This window comes from Filicampus tigris, chromosome 11 (genome assembly GCF_054856515.1).
Source record: "Filicampus tigris isolate MCC_2025a chromosome 11, RoL_Ftig_1.0, whole genome shotgun sequence".
NCBI lineage: Eukaryota > Metazoa > Chordata > Actinopteri > Syngnathiformes > Syngnathidae > Filicampus > Filicampus tigris.
Genome location: NC_141227.1, coordinates 16,696,209 through 16,713,451, shown reverse-complemented (window position 1 = coordinate 16,713,451; position 17,243 = coordinate 16,696,209). Strand labels below are relative to the sequence as shown.

The 17,243-nt window shown below is 37.3% G+C and overlaps 1 protein-coding gene across 1 annotated transcript; it reads right to left on the bottom strand.

Annotated features, from left to right (window-relative positions):
- Window positions 1–4,959: 4,959 nt before the first annotated feature.
- On the bottom strand, window positions 4,960–9,302 carry LOC147139945 (homeobox protein Hox-D11-like). Its single transcript, XM_086044624.1, has 3 exons — window positions 8,825–9,302; window positions 7,647–7,785; window positions 4,960–6,380 (listed from the first exon to the last, which is right to left on the bottom strand). Exons 1-3 carry the CDS (start codon window positions 9,300–9,302, stop codon window positions 6,281–6,283), a joined length of 717 nt encoding a protein of 238 aa, XP_085900750.1. The 3' UTR covers window positions 4,960–6,280.
- Between the last annotated feature and the right edge of the window lie 7,941 nt (window positions 9,303–17,243).

Sequence of the window (17,243 nt, the reverse complement as noted above, 5' to 3'; positions counted from 1 at the left end):
CAAGATTGCGTCTCTTGTTTTGATTAACAATAAATATTAATGTTCCATATGTAGCACTCATAGAGGCGGATGAGTGCATGAATATGCAAATTGGTTTGCATATACAGACAGTCCTGCACCTAGAATTTCGACAGAAGTTTGATCAATTTTCCTGATTATAATAATCATTAGATTAAACTGTTTTGCAAATTCAACTCTGTAGTACAAAGCAATCATTGCTATTCAAGAGCTTAAAAAGTAAATATTGTAAAATACTATATCGTTGCTGTCATGTGAAAAACAATTATGTCCATTTTTTTTTCAATTTTCTTATTTTTACGTGAATGGTATTTCGGCGTTACAGACATCGCATTAACTTGAACATTTTTTTTTTTCCCAAAATTGGACATTAGTGTTTTTCGCAGGACAGCGACATTATACTATATATATTGATAATTCAGATTTCTGCTCTTCATTGCACATACATTATAACAGCACCTCCTATTGACTGGATGAATTAAAACTCGATCAATGAGGCCTTTATTTGTCCTCAGGTAACATTTCCCTCCATGGAATCTCATTCAATAAGCGTATTTATTAATCATTGGCACTTAAAATAAACATTTCAATGTGAGCCACCTCCCTGGAATTTAGCACTACTGCAGCTACATTTCACCAATCAGGCTACCACATGAAGTTTTCCATCTGCAGACTTTGGGTGGGGGTGGGGGTTTGGGGGGGATAAAAAGTGAGCAGCTTGCATGCAGCCAACACTTGAGAGCGGCCATATTTCACCTCCTAAAATGTCCTCACTGCTTTATCGGCCTAGAATAAACCCCCGGCAGCAGGTCTGGGATTAAAGAGAGAAAGGCATGAATCAGCTCCTAAAATGTCATTTAGCTCGTAGTTAGTGGCTGCGCTCTGCATGATACAGGCCTCGGAGACTTGTGCCTGCCTCCAGGGGGCGCTGCCTCCTAGCAGTCTTAATCTTGCGCCAACGTCACCAGAGAGGAAGTGTTCAGAGTTTTGCTGGAAATCCCTTTGGATCTACTAGCAGTGATAATCGAAGTGTTCTACTGGGGAGGTGGGGTCCCTCTAGTGGTCTGTGAAAGAATCACTGAATTACAAATGCATTGTATAACATGAAAGGTAAGCAGTCATTGAGCGTTGGCCTGAAAAAACAAATCCTACTGTAGCGTGCCATTTTTGTTATGAAAACAACAATTAAAAAAAATTCTGTTTGTGTTTTTTGTGCGCCGGAATTTCCATTAAATTTGATTTGAGATACAAATATTTTTACTTTAGTCACTGAACGAATTAAACTGGTAAAGCAAGGCAACGTTTTTTACAGTAAAAATGTAATAAATTGATTAAATAATAGATTATTAAATTCAATCAAATTTATTATAGAAAGTTGTTTTTAAATGTGTATCTAATATTTCACAATTTTTACATATTCTTTCCTTGTTTTTTCTAATCTCATCCAGAGTAGCCCGACCAATACGTTCATATGAAAAATAAAATGTGAGCACAAAAGTCCCCTAACCAATAATAATGAAAAGCAATAAACATGAAGGTGGTTATTAATGTGGAGAGACTCACCTCCTACTCACCTTGTCATTCATCATTGTTCAACTTTGAAGTTGTGCTAATGTTTCCTGTGGTCAACTTAGTGTAGCACTTAATATTTTTATAACAACACTTAAAGCATTGCACCTGTTTGTATTGAATCAGCATCATCATGGGTAAAAATATTTAAATCTCAACAGATTCTCTGTATTATTATCATTATTCTTATTCTTATTATCATTATTATTATTATTATTATTAGTAGTAGTAGTAATAGTATAGTAGTGTGCTGACTATTTTTTTAAACTACTGTATTCAGTAATGCTTTCATTCCACTACTATATTTACATAAAACCCCTCATATCATGATATCGGTCATATCACCACCATGCACATTTTACACATAAAAGAGCTCATACCATCACCAACCTGATTTGCATAATTGCATTTCCATCGAGATGTTAATTGTATTCCCGGTCTGCATTGATTCGGGTCGTCAAAATGACACTGAGAAATCAATCAGAATCCAATACGATGTGTTTTCATCACATATGCTGCTATCGCCTATGTAAATGACAACCTTATCTCCATTTCAAAGGAGCGTCATTGGAGCATTTATTCCATATCGCTGAAATCCAGCTCCAGGCCCATCTACTAGTAAACTTTATGACCTCACTATAGTAAGACAATTCAGCAGATTAGTGGGATCTCAAATCAGCGTTGTTTCTTCTCTCCTTAGCTACCTCATCTCAGTAAACATTCAAGCAACTTTATGGTGAAACCGTTTGAGCATTTAAGCGATATCCTTGCTATCCAGTTGAAGGTCCATGTACTAGGATGCTCGACAATTCACTGTAGAATGAGTAGGGCGCACTTCTATGACTGTATGAAATTTCTGCACACTTCCTGTTAGTGTGGCAAAACTGCGCATTATCGTCTACACACTATTAATACTACGTGAGGCACTAGATGTTAACTAGTAGAATTTTAAATGTGTATATAACAAGTAGTACTGGTAGCACACAGTTGTTAAATAGTGCACCGTTTTACCTCACTAGGAACTAGTAGTTGTCCCAGCAGTGTGCCAATGTTGTTCTACATTAAATGACATTCTTGTTGTTCTACTAGTGCTCTGAATTGTCCACACTAGTGAGGACAAAGAGTCGACTAGTACATGGACCTCAAGCTGGATATAAATGCTCAAAAACTTTTCCAGAGGAACTACTGGTGAAAAATGCATTACTAATACGACACAGTCATCGTCTATTAGTCATTCTACTATTGCACTGACTTGTCTTACTGGTACATGGACTTTATGATGGATATCAAGAATGTGTAATAAATACTCAAAAGGCTTTCCATTAACCAGTCGAATATTCTATTTTATTAATAGTAAACTGGGAAAAAAAAATGCTGTGCATCATTTACTCAATTTTATTTTCAGTGGTTTCACGAAATAAAATCATCTGAATCCTTATACATTTTTTTAATACATCTACTTTAAAAATGTATCTGGTTACAGATGTTTTTATTTTGTGGCACCACTTGACAAAATAAAATTGAGTAAATTTAACCAGCATTTTTTTTCAGTGTACTAGTAGAATGCAATTGTCAACTAGTGCAGTTTTACCTCACTATTAACATTGTTGTCATACTAGTGAACAGGAAAACCTTCCGTGTTCTATAGTTCATTGAATTGTTTTTGCTACAATTAGTGAGATCAAAGTGTAGACTAGCACACTGAAAAAAATGGTGTTGAATTTACTCAATTTTTCAAGTGGTTCATGATTTAAAATGATCTGGATCCAGATACATTTATTTTGTGCAGCCACTTAATGAAATAAAATTGAGTAAATTCAACAAAACCCTTTTTCAGTGTACAAGAACTCGAAGATGGATATCGAATAAAACAAAGGCTGCAACTGCTTTCCAGTGGCACTAATCATGGAAAAAATATTACTAGTTTAGACAGTCATTCTACTAGTGTGCTGCACTCTGTTACTAGTGAGGACAAAGGGCGTACTAGTATATGGACCGTAAGCCAAATCACACGGATACTGAATACATGCTAGAAAAAAACGTCTCTATACACTTCAGGTGGAAAAGCCCACTCGATTTTTTTTTTTTTTTTTTTTTTTCATTTGACTTTAAAGGTTGATCAAATGACAATGAGGCAGTAAGGCACAATAAAGTGGAAGTGCATCAGCGTTGGCCCACACAGCTGAACAGGCTGCTGCTGCACTTTATTGCCGCTCATTTAAAACACAATCTACTCTTTCATGTGGCTGTCTGTGTCTGTCTGTGTGTATGTGTTCACGTCACACACACACAAACACATAAATGAACACAAACACACACACACACATAGGCAGACGAGCTTTGGAGTGAATGTGAAGAGAGTGTATTGCCCCCAATAAAAGTGGCCGAGGAGGAGGAAATTGCAGGGCTGGGAGGTGTTGATGTGTGCGGTTCAAGTTTCAGACTTGGACTCGTCTGAGACACACACACACGCACACCCACACACACACGCGCGCGTAGGGATGAGTTTGTGTCCTGTAGTACCCTTCACACATGGATGATACACAAATATAAGTGTCGTAACCTAGCAACAAAGTTGATTTAATAGCACTTGTAGTTGTATTAAAAACAACCTGCATTAAGAACTGGAGTATTTGCTAGGTCAAACCCTTTAAGTCACGATTAAGCATGAAAATCACTGTTTGAAACATAAAAAAAAAAAAAAAAACAGCATTTGGACTTTAGTATTCTGGCAAGGCAAATTTTCAGACCCCAATATGCAACTAACACCAAATCTCATGTCATTTATTTATTAGCTCATTCGCTAACAGCCGTTTTCAAAGCAGAGTTCTGCATATTGGCAGTTGTTCGAGGTCCTGTCTCAATATAAGCAGCTAAACCACCAAAATAAAGAGTAGAATCTCTTCTCTCAACAGAAAAAAAAAACGTTTTTCTTGTTTAGTCATCAGTTCCATGTTTGTGTGTTAGTGCAGTTTGTGGGACAGGTCAAAATCATGTCTTTACGGAATCATCATTTCTGTTTTCTTGCTGAAATTGCTTAGCATGTCCACTCTGTCATCGTAAAATATCGATTGATGTAAGAACCTTTCAGAAATTCAAAACAAATTTGTGAAACACTACAACATTGGCTTGCTAACTGAATCATGTCGCTAAGTGAAGTTCCACCATGTGCTCATAAAAGGCTAACATTAGCCACAATTGTCCACCCTGTCATCAAGCTCACAGTTTGCCGTTTGAGGCTTTCAGAAACAGGAAGTCTTTTGAATTCAATTCATGTTGTCTATTATGAAAGGTAATAATATGTATGATTTAGCTAATGTGTGCCCATGTATTGGTGAAGATAATGGGGACCAATGTTAACACACACAGAGGTACTGTTTCATGTCTTTATTCAGAATGTTCACAAAGAGCAATAGACAGTTTTTGTACCTTTACGTTTTATCCCAGAGATAAATCATTCCCTTCGCAAGTCTTAATGCAATGTATTTTTTTTTTCCTAAAGTGTATTTATATTGTGCACAACTGCACACACAAGTCACTTTTATTTGAAGAAAATTCCATAAAGTGCTTCAAAGTGACAAGAGAGGGATAAAAGAACAGAAAAGCTAGTGTTTAACTTTTTGTCGTAAAGTTTTTTATTAACGGCTCGTGTCGTTTCAAGTAACACTTTACTACTACTCGTAGAAGTGTAAAAAGGAAGCGTTAATAACACATAAAAACAAAAAAACAACACAAATTCTTGTGTATATCTGTCATCTTCTCTACAAAAAAGATCTTTTAGTGGTTTGTGTACTGAAGTTCGCTGAGGTATAGGCTGATATTTTCCGTGATGTTAAGATGGTGCAGAGGCATATTTTTCCTCAAACCTATGGTAAACTGAGGAGCTTTAGACTTTATAAATGTGACTTTTTATTTTATTTTATTTTATTTTACACCAAGTACCACTTGAAATATACATTCCTCTCATGTCCCACCTTAAAGACCCTGTAAAGTGAAGGCAGAGATTTGTTTCGAAACATATTAAACATTTCAGTTCTCCTAATTTTTTGGGGGCGTGGCTAAAATGGTGCCACATGACGCACTGCTGAGTCCACCACATCCCCATGCTTTAGAGTGCCTCGTTGTTGCAGGCCCACAACGACCTGGAGTCTTTCAGCAGATATTTTTTCAAACATCTAGTTATGTGTAGGCAGAAGAATGATGCTAGACAAGTAGCGCCTATTTTTCCAGGTTGGTATTTGTTTGACAGTCGACAGTTGCGTGGGGTGTGTTTTCAGCTCGCCAGTGGACACGCCCACAGCATTTGAGAGCGGAGAGAACTGCAAGGTTGTTTTTTTTTGTACAGTTTTGTAGCCTCATTTCATATACTTAATGATTGTTTTTAATCATTTAAGTTTGGCATGGTTGTTAATAACACAACACTCTTCTATTTGGTGAGTCCAATTTAAAAAACAATTATTTTAACTTTACAGGGACTTTAATTTGGATCGCCTTTCATTTTATAGCCATCCATTGATAATAGATTTTCATTCATTTTAATGTTAAAAAATTGTTAAAAAAATGTGTTTATTTATTGAATTAAGTGATTCTTTCTCACACGGATCACGGCTTTAATGGACTTTGGATTGGCATTTATTTGATTAATAATCCCATATAAATTTGATGTGATGATCTCCATTTAATGATCTCCTATTCACACATCCATGAGAGGTTGAAGTCCATTGCAGTAGTACTGCATTCTGCCCAGCTTTTTCTCCTTCATCCTTCTATTCTGGAACCAGATCTTCACCTGCCTGTACAACAACAAGACACACTCCGTTGATTTACAGAAAGATCATAAATAAAAATAAATATGAAGGATCAAATAACGGCATCTGATTTAATGTGGATATTGGATGCCAGCTTCTTCGCTGGCCAAACAAATGACAGCATATGGTCGGATTTAGAGCCATGATGTCACTTGCCATCATCGTAAACATCATAGCGTGAATATTCAATGCAAATAGGAATATGCTCTAACATAAGTATGTCAAGTAGTCATGTGACAATATTTTAACCCATAAAGAAGAAGTCCCCCAAAATTCTTCACAATATGTTCTTTGCTCCCCCGCTGCTCTAAATATGGTATTTTGATGAAGATTGTGTTTGTGGAATATGATTAAAGCAGCAAAATCCACTTGTTTTTATCCATCTCAGGGGGCGGCCATTTTGCCACTTGCTGTCGACTGAAAATGACATCACAGTGCCCAAGGGCTCAGGTTGTTATTATGAGCGGTCACCTGTTTCATTGGTTTGGTCATGTGACGTTCGCAAGCTGCAAACAGTAAACGGTGTGGAATTGTGCTGCATGCTTTGAATGGGAAAATGTAGCGCCATCTGGTGGACAAATTTCACAACAAATATACCTCAAAGCCAGCAGTCCAAATTGAGACATAAAATTTACAATCAATGGGATTTTTGTTGTTGTTGTTGTTGTTTATATGTAGTTTTGCCATTTTTAGATGATTTAAGAGATATTCATATTCATTCAACAGAACCAAACAATAGCACGAAAATTAAAAACTGAATGGATCTTTTGCCACACCTGACACGCCTGTTCAGTTCCTTTCTCGGTCATGGGTCAAATTGACCCGGGGCATGTTTAATGATCCAAATGTGGTTGATACAAAACAAAAAACATTAAATTAATATAATATTATCATTACTCCAAGTAGAAGAATGTTCTTTATGCTACTTTATTTTGGGTTTAACTTAATGGCTCAATTTAAGCCAAGACATAACAAAAGTCATTCTTGCTTATCGAAAGCGTGAATCCATTCAAGAGATTTGGCGAACATTGCCTAATAGTTGAAGCCACTGTTGCTATGTAACTGCTTGGCGTACAAATAAACGTGGAACGTTCTCTCCCCTGCCGGAAGGAGCCTGCGTGGAAACCTGAGGTGTCATCGAAGAAGACTTTGCTGCTTTCCATATGTGAGTGCAGACGTCACACACACACACACTCACACGTGTTATTATTTTTATGCATTGCACAAGGTGACACACATGCACACGCGTACCGGTCAGTGAGGTGCAGGAGACGAGAGAGCTGAGCACGTCGCTGCTTGTTGACGTAGACGTTGAAGAGGAATTCCTTCTCCAGCTCTCTGATCTGCTGCTTGGAGTAAGGACAACGCTTCTTACTCCTCCTCACTGCAGCTGCGACACAAGAGCACATTTGTGACAGTTCAACAGAATATCAGACATCCTGGTCACATTAAAAAGCCGAAGAAACGCTGCATTGTTCAATTTAGACATTTAAGATTTAGATTTGAAACCTAACTGCAATACATGGAAAAGAGAATTTTAAATAGGATTTTGCTCAATTCTTTAAAATGTTTCAAAAATAAGAAATGTACCCTGTAATTTACTGATTCAATGTGTTTTACGTGACATACCATTTCTGCGCTTGAATCGTTTTTGTTTATGTTACGTAAAATGTATTTCGGACCTTATCATTTAATAGAATAATATTTTAACTGTTTTGGTAAAGAAAGATTATAGTAAACTAAAATAATATTGGACCGTTTTATTACCTAAGGTTTCGTCTTCAATTGCTTTAGTAATATATCTATAATGTATAATTTCTATTATTTAAATACAACAGTACACTGCTTCAGTAACGTAATTTACATAAAACAGAATACTCAATTTTGGTCTTGAATTATTTTAGAAGAATAAATTATATGATTTAAAAGATCATTTTGACCCTGTAGCTTACTAAACTATTTTACAGCATTCGTAAATAATATTAAAATATGCTGTATTACTTACGTTTGGTCTTTAATAGTTTTAAGAATCTTTTTTTATGATTTTAACTTTAATAATGACCTTTTAATTAACCGAATTCGTATTGAAACTTTCAAACCGTATTCAAACTTGATTAAATCCCATTATTTAAAAGATACTGGTTAAAAATGCTAAAATCACGTGTTTAACCTTTTTTTTGGGGGGGGGGGTTACATTTCCCCATTACATTGCCATGCTAAACCTAAAACATCACAATCTATAAATTTAGACGTTAATTAAGGGCTTTATTAATTGCTCTGGTGGCGCTTAATCAACGTCATTTATGAGTTGTCATTATTTTTATTAAAGAGAGAGCTATTAAATGCACTTTGGAAAAAAAAAAAATATATATATATATTTAGTCAATATGTGCGTTCCGTCCACTCACGCGGGCCTTGACCTAACCCACCTTCGCAGTAAGGCGGGTAGACCTCGAACTTCCTCTCGGCCACGGGTGACTCGCACCCCGGCTTGACCTCGTTTCTTTCCCCGCCGTCCCCGCTCGACCTCCTGGGTGGCACCTCCGCCTCCGCCGCTCCTCCCCCGACATCCAACACCGTTGACCGGCTTGCCTCGGTTGCTCCTTGCCGGGGGAGGAGATTCTCCTCCTGGGTTCCCCAGTATAGAAAAGAACCCTGACTCGGGTCCGCCGCTGTGCAGGTCTCCGGGAAAGTGTGGTAAAAATGAGGCGTTGTAATGCGAGGACGGCCCGCCTGGTACACAGCCCATCTTTCCGGGGGAGGATGATCATGCGTGCGGGCCTCCGGGAAGCAGAGGCCCCGGTACCCTGTCGACAGAGCCGCTGCCGCCGCCGCGCTGCGGTCCCACAGACCCGCGCGGACCGAGCCTGAATCAGACGGCGGATGATTATAGCTTGGTAAATACATTTTTATTTCCAGTTGAAAAGGTTCTCGTCACATAAAAGTATAGGATATAAAAGTGCAGCTGCACATATAAGCAGGCGATTGGGGAGACGTTTGGAAAAATCATAATAAGACTTTGACCTTGAGCCTGCCCACATTTTTTGGTCTGCAGGGTACAATTAAACAAAGGCACCGAGTGTTTTTGCTGTTAGGATCATGACCGGGCTGCGTGGACTGTCTCCATGCATTTGACTTTATTTTGATTTTTTCCTCTATGGTGCAAAAAGAAGGAAAAACATTCCTAGGGATCCTGTTGCTCCATAAAAGTCACAGTGGGTCGCACTGAACCTGGACCAATCATATCATCTCAACAAGGAAGGCAAACATTCCCAAATGCTTTTTTGTTTGCTCAAATCACACCTTTATGATGATCTACTTGATAACTACATCCAGTTAGAATTAATGAGGCTGCTGACATCTGGGATGACCCACCTTTGGGCCCTTTGGGTCCTGGGTTGTGGGAATGAACAGCACTTCTTAAATCTTTGACGGACAGCATTGCTGATGTCCAAAGCAGATCTCCTTTTGAATGTCAACGAATGAGTCTAACAGGAGCTTGGGCTCGAAAAGAAAGCGTCCAATCGGAGCTTGGCTGGCAGTCGCCTCGCTCAAGTCCAGTAAATCTGAGAGGAGACGTCCGGGTTCTGCTTCTGCTCATGCTTTTTATGGTCGAAAGAGAAGCTTTCCTTATCACCACTGCAGCCAAACGTCTGCGCGCGGTTGCCTCTGTGTTGATTTATACACAATTACATCAGAAAAGATGTTAGTATTTCAAAGATGTTAGGATTTCAAAATTCGGCCTTTGCAAGTGATAATTATGCTCAATTTTTTATGTTATTTATGGCATTGTCATATACCGACGTAACGTTTCTATTATTTTGGGGATATACTTTTTTTTTTATCCCTCATGAAATTAAGAAAATAAAGGAAATGTAAATAATGTGCTCCAGTTGAACTCTTGCCAGTGTAATAAAAAGTGAACCACTGTTAATGTTTGGATGTGAAAACAATAAAACAGTCACTCTTGTGAACATGATGTCCTTTTTTGATGTTATCAACCGGCATACAAGAGTAACAAATAAGTTAACCACCAGCATAAGCAATAAAACTGTTGAAGTGATGACTTACCCTGGCTATTTAAGTGGGTTAAGAACTGATGCCAAAAGCAAAAACTGGGATATAATGGATGCCACCCCCTCGCCCCCCACCCCTTGGAAAAAATACACCAAAATTACAATGACAATGACGTCTATGTCGTATGTGCTACTTTACTCTTAGCTATTTTCTTACATATGGGACTGATACGTAGATACTCTCATACTACAGTGACGTTTAAAGCTTCATGCATATAAGAAAAAAATATATACATGTGAGGTGCAAGTATATTATGTTTGTTCACTTGTGTTCACAATCCTCACATTTGTTAGATTAGGCCTCTATGGCACATACTGTAAATTGATATGTGACTTGAGCGAGGCAGTTGTGTCGCTGTGACTTTTCTCCTGGCTCTGTATCTTCCTGTCTATCTGCACCCTTGCACACTTACCAGTTGAAACCAGTTAAGACCGTGGAGTCCCACATGGAAAGATACCAACACATTTTTTAGGTAAGGCCATGCTCCTACATGGGTGCGGAAGGCAATATAAGAATAGGGCTTGTTTTGGAGAACCTTCTTCAGAATCTGGCAGAAAATGATTCCATGGCCGTGTCACCATTTTTTCGGCATCTATTCAATATTTGTACTGATAATATGCAGTCTTCTGGTAGATACTGGTTGTATTATATTGCGAGCATTAAAGATCAAATTACTGATAAAAGTTAGCTCTGAATTTTTTAATTGGTGCCGTGACCCGGATTTGAACCATGTTTGCTACACTGTAGTGTCTGTGACATTGAATGAGTGCGTGCCTTTAAAAGGTGGGCCTGGTCTTTTGAGTGAGGTGGAAGTTAGCAAATTATAATATGGAGTTGGCTGGCTGTTAACATGGCTGAACCGTTAACCACTGCTGTTGAGTGACGGCCTCGGTTGAGGCCATCAGAAGGTCATCCGAGAATGTGCTTGTGTATTTTGTTACTGTTTGTTCAATAAGGTGATTGAAAGTGCACCAGCGGCTGTCCATCCTCCCTTTATCGTAAGCACCTTTGAAGGAATTACAATTCGTTCTAACTAGCGATGGTAGGCTATATTAAATTAGCTAGCGGTGTTAACTGTGCCATAGCCGTGCAGTTGTGTAGTTTAAGACAGTTGTACTATGCAATAGTTTGGCAATATAGCAAATAATTATCTATATAAGTACGATAAAAATAAAAAAATACAGCGATATGAGTGAGAGGTGACGGTACAGTACAGTAAAGACGCTTTGAAAAACAATTCCATAAAAAACAATATAACCGATGTTCACTGTGAGCAGCTTGCCTTTAGCATCTGATCAGCTGTTAGCTTCCACCACTGCCAATTGCAATCCAGGCCTTTCTTTGTATCATCTTAACAAGTTAACCACCTCGCCTGCGACCTGTCTTTTTTTCCAGCAAATACTGTAGTTTTAGCTATGGGTAATAACGTTTGATTTTATTGTACTTTTGTTGTTTGAAACTTTCCTAATATTTTGGTTACCTCATGGGGTGGTTACCGAGTTTAGATATATTTGGTGATAGCACCTAAAAGAGATCATTAGAACTTCCCGACGTACAGTCACATATCACGGAGGATAAAAACACAATGAAGCCCGAGGGTCTATTTCTATCGTGGTCTTTGGTATAAAAGGAAAGACATAAATGCAGCAAGAAAGTTACCTTCATGTAAAAGCCAAAAAAAAACAACCCAAAAAACTGTTATCTTAGCATTGGTGCATTGGTAGATTACATTCACACTAGTGTAGCTTTTTAATCTGTCTGATTAGCATGTGGCTAACTGCAGCTAGTGACATGTGGTCTCTTGTTAAATTGCTACCAGTGGTGCTGCCTTACATACAAGGGTCAGTCCTTTAATAAAGCAGCTGAGGCGCAAATACAGCAATAAATCACGGTCTTAGTTGACCTGGTCACTTGACAGTGGGAAAAGGTATGTCTTTGTCTTTTCCTCGAAGATTTATGGCGCGTATTAGTTGCATGAGTATGAGGAGGATTTTCCATGTCACACGGCGTCCTTGCTGGAAAGCAAGTCGCCCTGATGGGGAAACTCGCCAGCTGTTACTTACCGGTAATCTTTTTTTTTTTTTTTTACAGCTGTTTATGGCATCCACGCTGTGTAATGCCATCTTCCTGTTCAATTTCAGGCATTGGTTCTTGAGAATTTTTCATGCATGTGTCCTATTCAGAGGTGGGTGTACAAGCCAAAAATTGCTCTCACGTAAGAGTACTTTTACTTTCGAATAATATGATTCAAGTAATGGTAAAACGTAGTCCTCCAAATAATTACTTTGGTAAAGTACTCATTGAAAAAATATTCAAATATTTTTTTGCACCTTCAGATATTCCTAACAATATCACTTTAATGAAACAAATCTTTAAAATAACATACATTAATGGAGATTTTGCTACAAAAATATGGTCTAAATTCAATTCTCAAGTCAGTGTTTACAACGAGAACTAAACCGCTACATGTTTTTTCAAGTTCAAAGTGGAGTTCTTGTAGGCTGAAATGTAGCCATTTTAGCCAGACAGATGGCAGTGCTGTTCTTTTTGGGGACTTGTGTGGTCATGTGACTGTCTGGCTCCGTCTGATTGGTGAAATGTAAGAAAACGTCACCAGTGCTTATGAGGATTGGTGAAACAGAGTCATGTGACAAGTCTCTCTGCTGAACCAAAACAAATAGTAGAAATATAATGCACAAGCAGAATGAAGCTTAATGTAATGCAAAAAGGAGGGAAAACAGTATCTTCTTAGCAAAAATCTTCAAGTAAAAGTAAAAATATTCCGACAAGTAAAAGTAGCAAAAGCATACCTGTCAAATACCGGTAATATCTGCTTCTGATTGAAACAATTTTGAGGCACATTACATAGTAAGAGTTCACCAAAAAATACATGCATTGGAATTTGCCCAAAATGGCTGCTTCAAACCAAAATAGCCGCCTTCCTATCCAATTTCAGGCATGGGCCCTTCATACTTTTTCATGAGTCTTGAAAAAAGAGACATGTTCCCAAAAATTTAGTGTTGATCAGTGAAACTGGCATCAGGGGCTGAGTTGTGTGTGTATGTGTGTGTTCTGAGTTAATTTTGGGTGGTTCCCAAGTGTAATATCATTTGAGAGTTCAGTTCAAAGAATCCATTCTGTGTTTAGCTTTTTCTCTGTCTTTTTTTGCTAAATGAAGGAAGGGCTGTATAGAGAAGAAAAATAAACACAGGAAGTCAGGGCCCCAGTGTTAACCATACACGCCTTCACTTGTTATCAAAATTAAGATTTTTGTTGCAAAAGTGTTTTTTTTTTTAATTTATTTTTAAAATTTTTTTACACTTGTGATACAAGCAGAATGTTATCAAATGAGAAGTGAATCCCAAATGACTTTCTGGTGGCCTTTTATTATATAACGCCTTTATATTATGTTTTCATTTCATTCTCAAACATGTAGTGGTGTGTAAGCATTAGAAAATTACTATAATGAAACAGCATGGACACACACAACATTTGAGAGCGTTATCCTCGCTTGATTGGCTGGATTTTTAACTATTTTAATGCCTCATTTTTTTTACTTGAAAAAAAAATACCATTCAAATTTGTCAGGGTTGTTAACAACACTGTTCTCTTTAGTGTGTAAAATTTACAAGACATTTTTATTTTCGCTTTACGGGGACTTTAAGTCAAGGCTGACTGTTTTATTGTTTTTACGCTTTACTAATAAACAATGGTTAGCTTCCTTTTACACTTGTGAGATGCATGACGTATGCCTTCAACCATACTCACAAAGTTTTACAGATTTAGTATTTTATTGTTTTGGTGCATTATTTTGTGTTTGGTACCTTATTTTGAGTTACTCCATTTGCACGGTAGTAAAAATTTTACTTAAAATTTGTCTTGTTCTGAAATGGATTATGTTAATTTATATATATATATATATATATATATATATATATATATATATATATATATATATATATATATATATATATATATAAAACTCACATTTCACTTTATTTTGACCATTTAAGACTTCCGAAATGTCAAGCCTGGTATATCAATCACATGACGACATATTTTTGAGGCGAGTGGGGCGTTATGTCACAAGTGTGTGACATCATGGCCAGGGTCAACTAGTTTTAACAACTTCACCTGTTTTGGATGTCATTACGCATACAACAGTACTAAAACGGCCCATTACCTGGGCATGTAACACTGTTGTTAAAGTTTAACAACCCTCTGGCGTGCTCACGCGCACACACACACGCTTATGAAAGCCTCAAACTGTTTGCTTTGGGCTGTGCCTACACTGTAAAAGTGAGCGTAACTACAAATAAATAAAAAAAAAGAGAGACTTTATCTTCTCTTTTAAGGCTATCAGCCAAAATATTAGGAAGAGTTCTCAATGCGATGCATTGCAGTTGGACAGCCACAATGTTAAATTTATCTGGCAGTGTTAAAAATGAGCGTTATCATATTTATTCTTTTAGATTTTCTCTATTGGATGATTGTATCTCAAGCTGGTGTGCCTAATGAGGCGTCTCGTGGCTGGGAGAAGTGCAAACAACAAGACCGGGTAATTCCTCTCCTCTTCGTTTTTTTTTTTTTTTTTTTTTGTAGAAAATCTGAGAATATAGTAATGATGATGCTTTGCGTGCATTCTTGCTAGCTTCCCTGCAGCGCGGCTGGGCCCAAATCGATGCGAAAGCTTATCTGGGCTCTACTGTTAAAACGCTCATCGTCCTCGTGACCGGAACAGCAAATATATGTAAAATCAACATTTGTGAGTTGTTGGTCCAAATACGTTCAGGAAACAGTGACGTGAAATACGGTTTAGTTTGTACAAATAAATAAATTACAGGACAAAAGGCAAAAATAGTTGATAAATAATTCAACAATGCTTGCTGCAACATAAGACGGCAAAACGAAACGAATAATCAAGCCGCCTAAAAATTCTTCGGTAATACTACACGTAGAGTGCACTTCGTTATAGTACAAATAGTGGGGTAGGCTATTTCATAATTATTCGGTCGCTACATATGTGTTGTATGTCTTTAAAAAAATGTAATGCTAGATTGATTTGATTCATTGTATTATTGAACGTATAATAAGGTAATAACAATAGAAAGTAGAACAACATCGATAGATGTCATCGTTCAGTACAATTTGCATGTTTAATGTTGAAATATGTTATCTTTTTAGATCTTATTGTTTCAATGTTGATATACTTCCATCTCTGCGAAGATTATCTACCTTGAGATGATCTTGAACATTAAAATTGCTTTTTAATTTATATTTATCATCATCATCATCCTCATTAGTATTGTTGATTATGTGATGCTCATCTAAAATAAAGGGCGTCGTTGCGCCATAGAACAAGATGTACAACTTTGGGAAATATTAATAGACCACTGCAAAATGATCCGTTTCTCAAGTTGCGCTACAGTAAATGTTTGAATGAAATCAAATAATCTTGTTTTGAATTCAGACATTGGAATTTACAGCATTTGTTTGCCTAAATGGTCAAAATATACTCAAAAAGATCCCGTGTTTTTTGTATATCCCGTTCTTTTTTTCAGAATAGTATTCGTAAAAAATAGCAACAAGTCAGATAACAAATAGCCTGCATACACATCATGAGGAAATAGATTCAAGTTTTCCATAGTGTGCACCAAATGTGTTTTCATTTTTTCCGTTTTCTACAGTATTTTATTTGTTGTTTTTTTGCACTCACCTTTCACGTTAGAGTTCCATCAACAACAAACTGCATGCGTGTGTGTTTTTCTGTGTATGGACATCTGTCCTCCTTGCAGCGGCGTCTGTTGTCGTCTTCGGATTTATTTTGACACTCAGACCGCCAAGTCCAATAAAGGACGTAGAACCCCCCCCCCCCCCCCCAACCCACGTCGCCGTCCGCACTAAAGTGACTTTGAACCAAAGTGCCACATAACAAACACTTTTTACAAGGGATGCACACATGCATGCAAGTAAATGGTGGACTGTAAAACGTCTCCTCAACACGCACAGGCACACAAGCACACACAAGCACCTACACGCGCACACTCACACGCGCGCGCACCCCCCCCCCCACACACACACACAAACACATACAAATTCTGCCTTTCAGTGCATAATGTGCGTGATTATTTTTTAGACGCAGTACTCAACTTGCGCATGTGCGAACAACGATTACGCTGAAATAATAATTACAAAAAGAATTCGCTTAATTCCAACATCCGTTGTACGTGATTAAAATGTGTATATCATATATTATTTAAATATTTTTCAATAGGGTGAAGTTACGTCAGTGTACCACATTTTAATGATGGGCAACTGTTGAAATTAAGTACTTTTTGTCAGTGAACTTCCAATTTAAAGTGTTATTTTTTTCCCTTACATTTGAAATAACGTTTACAAGCTTTCAAAGTCCACTGTCGCCAATTCATATATGGTCGCTAGAATTATTGAAATGGGATTTTTTTTAAGACCCTTTCTAACAAATCATTTTTTTATGTTTTTATTGTTGCGATATAATCAGCTGTAATCATAGTGTCCACAGCTATTATGATGTTTATTTTTATTCCGTATTGAAAAGTCGAATTGTTATCCGGATACATTTCTGCACATTTAGCTGCAGGAAGGGTTTGTGTTTGTGCCATATCACACAAACTCATTAAATTGACAAGAAAATGAACATAAAAAACATAATTATACGATGATTTTAAAATGGGGAATAATATATGCAATATTTACATTTTTTTAATTATAAACCAGAAACAACCAAATTAT

Bases quoted from the DNA above. Each gene is read 5' to 3' on its own strand.
- LOC147139945 (XM_086044624.1), bottom strand. From the start codon at position 9,302: ATGTATTTACCAAGCTATAATCATCCGCCGTCTGATTCAGGCTCGGTC. The intron at 7,786-8,824 runs GTGGGTTAGGTC...CTTGTGTCGCAG, and splicing joins CTACCCGCCTTACTGCGAAG to CTGCAGTGAGGAGGAGTAAG. The intron at 6,381-7,646 runs GTACGCGTGTGC...GTTGTTGTACAG, and splicing joins CTCCTGCACCTCACTGACCG to GCAGGTGAAGATCTGGTTCC.